Raw genomic sequence first — 5058 nt, forward strand, 5'->3', positions numbered from 1 at the left:
TAGCCAGGATGGTCTCAATCTCCTGACCTCGTGATCCACCCGTCTCGGCCTCCCAAAGTGCTGGGATTACAGGCTTGAGCCACCGCGCCCGGCCTGCGTCTCTCTTAGATGCACTTAATGCCCAGTGTGATGGTTTCTCTTCCTCACCAGACTGAAAGCTTCCCATGTGTCCCTGCCCCGTCCCTCCCTCCAAGACAGGGCCTGGAACGAAAGAGGCCATAGTGATGAATGTTGGTGGAATGAGTCAGTAAGTGAGTGAATGAAAGAGGTGAATGAGTGACTGGGTAAGGGAGTAAATGGGAGAATAACTGAATGCACCTGAAGGCAGGAATGAGCAGTTACATGAAATGAGTGGGATAAATGCCCGGATGGATCAGAGGGTGATGGAGTGCAAGGGGCCATGCTGTGCAGGTTGCCCTTCCAAGGGCAGGGCAGGATGGGGCCACATATTATGCAGGAATGAGGATGTGACTCAGGGTATGGGGCCTTTATCCCAGCTGAGCAAGGAACAGGAATGGGGAGGGCTTGGAGGTGGGCGACGAACCTTTCTGCTGGGTCTCCTCGAATTCACGCTGGGCGGTCTCTATGTAGCGCTGTACCAGGGCCTTGATGATGCGAAGGCAGTAGGATCCATGCTGTTCCTTCCCAGGCACAGCCCCTGCCCCAGGATTGGCCTGGAATGGGAAGACAAGAGGGTGGGGGAGATTCTCTACCTCCAACCTTCCTCTGATCACTGCCCATGCCCCCGCACCCCCAGGCAAAAAAGGCCCAAGCAAAGTCTGTGTAGACTTTTCTGTCCCTGACCCACTTAGCCCCTGGCCTCCACCCCACAGTGTGGACCTGGAAGGTAGAAGGACAGGGGCCAGAAGCTGGGGAAGGGCTGATGGTGAGAGGACCAGGAAGAGGGGGGTGAGGGCTGGGAGGCTGATGGTGAGGAGGGGAGAGCACCCTACAGACCTGGCAGTACCTGAATTAGGAAGGCACCTTCATGCCAGGCCAGACTGGGCTGGGAAGCTCCTTGGATAGCTGGTCTGTTGGCCTCCTCTCTCAGGCCACTGTCAGCCATCTAACTGCCCTATTTGTGGGACATTTCTTTGACTTCTTAACATGTTTTTTAAAAAAATGTTCAACTATGTCTCGGACCAGTTTAAGACAAAAAGGTCTGTCTGGAGCTTAGTGAGTATTTCTAGCTTGGGAGGAGGGTGGCAAGGACTTCTGTTTAGGCTGCATGACACAGGGTTGGAAATGCAGGAAATGGCTAGAGCCAGGAAGAGGGAAAGGGAAGCCACGTGAGAGAGTAGAAATTGAGACAGGCTTTCTGGGGAACATACCTGGAAAGATAGATAAGCCCGGGGTATACAGACAAATGGATGGTATAGACAATACAGGTGAAGGCCTGACACCAGGGTGACCAGCAACAAGCTGAGGAGGTACTCACAAAAGTAGGGACGAGGGGATAGTCTGGCTTCTTGGTTTTGCAGCAGGAACAGCAACAGCAAATGAACTGGCAAATTCTCCTGAGAGATTTCAATGGTGGGAAGAAGTTGGTTAGAGGACAGGGAAATGGGGGCAGGGGCTGGGGATTTGGGGAGTGGGAGCTCTGAGGTCATCACCTGAGAAGGTAGAAGACAGCCTTCGGGGAGGGCAGGATGTTGAAGGGCACAGGCAGTGTCAGGCCCTCTCGGAAGTAGGACAGATAGATCTTGGAGCGAGCAAACTTCCACTCCACGTCAGCATCATCCCGGGAGCCAGGCAGCAGGGGTGGTGCAAGGACATGTTAGCACGTGGCCCTCCTGCCCACTCAGACTTTCTTTTCCCCACTCCTCACATCTTTGATTCTCCAGTGTGCCTATAATCATAGCCAGCCTCTTTCTTCTTCCCATACTTATCTCTGACCTCCCCTGTCCCCTGCATTTCTCCTGCCTGTCCCCCATTTCCTCTTTCCCCACCATTGTCTTTCATCTTTCTGACATCCAGTTCCTGCCCAGCCTATTCTCCAGCCTGCAGACCCTAACACATCCGTTTTCTTCCCTCTCCCTCTCATGTTCCCGTTTTCTTCTCTACAACACACTCCTCTGCCCATCTGCCCAACCCTAAAGGGGAATCAGCACTAGACTTGGTGTCTGGAGATACTAATAGCATCACTAAGACCCTCATTTTACAGAGGAAAACTTGTCCAAAGCCACAAAGCAAGACAACAGTAGAGGCAGAGCACAACGCCACGTGTCTTGCCTCTTTGCACCCTATTCCTCTCCATTCCTTTTTCTCTTCTGCTCTCTGGCCTAAACTGGCCTCCGTTTACACATCTCAGTCTTCTGGAAGGAGTTGATGATCATAGCAATGAGCATGTTGAGCAGCACAATGACCATGACGATGGTAAAGATGCCATAGAGGGCCCGGCCCACAAACTCAGGCACCAGAAACTATCCACCACGCTGTGTTCTTCCATGCCGAACATGGTCCAGAACGGAAACTGGAACGTCTCATTGAAACTGGCATGCCAGGCCAAGTCAGGAACAAAAAATGAGGGGTGGGAGAAGAGCTTGAGCTCACCCACACATACTCCTTCCCACCCCCAGGATGCAGCCAAGAGTGCCTACTTCCATGCAGCCCTTTGGACCACCTTGGCCAGTACCGACACTTGCTGTTTCTGAGCTCCAAATCTTATTCTTTCAGTCAACCAGCATTTACTGAGCACACGGTAGTGTCGCAGGTGCTGAGGATACATCAGTGGACAAGACAAGCACGTTCCTGTCTTCATGGCCTTATGTTCTGGGGTGCGGGGGGTAAGATGGATATTACTTATACCAACAATTTAAATTTGTGGCTGGGTGTGGTGGCTCACGCCTATAATCCTAGCACTTTGGGAGGCCGAGGTGGAAGGAGAGCATGAGCCCAGGAGTTCAAGGCTGCAGTGAGTTGTGACTGTGCCACTGCACTCTGGCCTGGGTGGCACAGTGTGACCCTGTCTCAAAAAACAACAGCAAAAAGCTTCTGACTTATGTAGCAGTCACTCATGAATGAATAGCCCAGGAGGGCTTGGCCTTCCCTTGCCACTGTGAAGTGATGTCACCAGGAGCCACAAAGCAGGCTGGTATGAGTAGTTCCTGTCCCTGGCACGAAGAGTCACAGTAAGCTCAGTTCCTTTAAGCTAACAGCCTGAAGCCAGGCTATGGACAAGGATTCTTTGTAAGAGCATAGGTCTGAATACAGCTTCCATATACACTGGAACCATGAGAGAGCCTTGACCAAGTGTGGGTCCTTTAGCATCATCAATAAAACTATCAGGCAGTTGCACTCACAAAGAATTTATGATTGGGCAGCTGCTTAGGAGGCCACCTAGAGCTCCCTGGCCTCCTGGAGAAAGCCCAAGCTTCTCACCAAGACCTCCCTGAGCTTCTGATGTGGGCCCAGCTACCCTCTGTCACTTCCTTTCACAAAATTCTCTCCATGTGCCAACCAGGGGAGGCATCTTGCTATTCTCCAAACATACCTCCCTGCTTTGGCCCATGCCCCCTCTCTGCTCAGAATGCCCTATGTCTTCTCTGAAGTCCGTAACCTTTCTAGATGAAGTCCAGATTCTCTCTTCCTGCCTTCCCTGGTCATCTAAGACAGGGGAAGGTGCTTCCTCCACTGGGCACCCTCAGTATACACTCTCCTTTCTCACAGCATTTGTTGTCGCAAATCGAGCTCATTTGTGCACATGGCTATCTTCTCTATGACAAAGGGTCTGGTTTATTTCTCCTGCCTGTGCTTCCAGTACCAGGAAACAGAATCTACTAAAAGAAAGTGTCAGTAAATAGGTAAGAACTCAGCGACAGCAAAACACCTACCACAACTGAATGACTAAGAAAGTGAATGAATTTTAAAAGTGAGTGAGACTGGGTGTGGTGGCTCACAATGACATCGTGAAATGCTGTCATCTCAGCATTTTGGGAGGTTGAGGCCAGAGGATCACTTAAGGCCAGGAGTTCGAGAACAGCCTGGGCAACATGGCAAGACCCTATCTCAACAAAAAGATAAAAAATTAGCTGAGTGTGGTGGTGCATGCCTGTAGTCCTAGCTAATAGGAAGGCTGAGGTGGGAGGATAGCTTGAGGCTAGGAAGTCGAGGCTTCAATGAGCCATGATCACACCTTTGCACTCTAGCCTGGGTGACAGAGCAAGACCTTGTCTCTAAAAAAAAGAAAAAAAAAAAATTTTAAAGTGAATGAGTGGGCAGGGCACGGTGGCTCACGCCTATTATCCCAGCACTTTGGGAGGCCGAGGAGGGTGGATGACCTGAGGTCAGGAGTTCAGGACCAGCCCAGCCAACATGGTGAAACACTGTCTCTACTAAAAATACAAAAATTAGCCAGGTGTGGTGGTGCGCCTGTAATCCCAGCTACTCAGGAGGCTGAGGTGGGAGAATTGCTTGAACCTGGGAGGCAGAGACTACAATGAACCGAGATCGTTCCGCTGCACTCTAGCCTAGGCAACAGAGCAAGACCCCATCTCAAATAAATAAATAAAGGGAGTGGATGAACAATAAATGAGTGAATACACAAATATATCAATTAATTATTAGCCATATTTAGGAAGAATTGAACACCCAAAAGAATAATGACTGTAATGGATTATCATATTGAGTCCATAGTGATATTAAAAAAAAGAGGAAAGGCTGGACACAGTGGCTCACGCCTGTAATCCCAGCACTTTGGGAGGCCAAGGCGGGCAGATCACCTGAGGTCAGTAGTTCAAGACCATCCTGGCTAACATGGTGAAACCCCGTCTCCACTGAAAATACAAAAATTAGCCGGGCATGGCAGCACAGGCCTGTAATCCCAGCTACTCAAGAGGTTGAGGCAGGAGAATTGCTTGAACCTGGCAGGAGGTGGAGGTTGCAGTGAACCAAGATCACAACACTGCATTCCAGCCAGGGTAATAGAGTGAGACTCTGACTCAAAAAAAAAAAAAAAATTAAAAAAAAAAAAAAAAAGAAAGTAGGTGAAAGCACTTCTTTACAGAAGAATGCCAGTGAATAAAGGTAGAATAAATGACAGAGGCAGAAAATCACGAT

At 50.0% G+C, this 5058-nt stretch overlaps 1 protein-coding gene across 1 annotated transcript in view; it reads right to left on the reverse strand.

Annotated features, from left to right (window-relative positions):
• The window catches only part of LOC105522300 (short transient receptor potential channel 2-like), a 59145-nt gene that overhangs the window by 1316 nt on the left and 52771 nt on the right, over positions 1-5058 (reverse strand). Inside the window, 5 exon segments of the mRNA XM_011956767.1 lie at positions 545-674; positions 1439-1517; positions 1614-1742; positions 2308-2425; positions 2428-2492. Coding sequence (XP_011812157.1) covers positions 545-674; positions 1439-1517; positions 1614-1742; positions 2308-2425; positions 2428-2492 — 521 coding nt within the window.

The sequence above is a fragment of the Colobus angolensis genome, unplaced genomic scaffold, assembly GCF_000951035.1.
Source record: "Colobus angolensis palliatus isolate OR3802 unplaced genomic scaffold, Cang.pa_1.0 Scaffold424, whole genome shotgun sequence".
Taxonomy (NCBI): Eukaryota; Metazoa; Chordata; class Mammalia; order Primates; family Cercopithecidae; genus Colobus; species Colobus angolensis.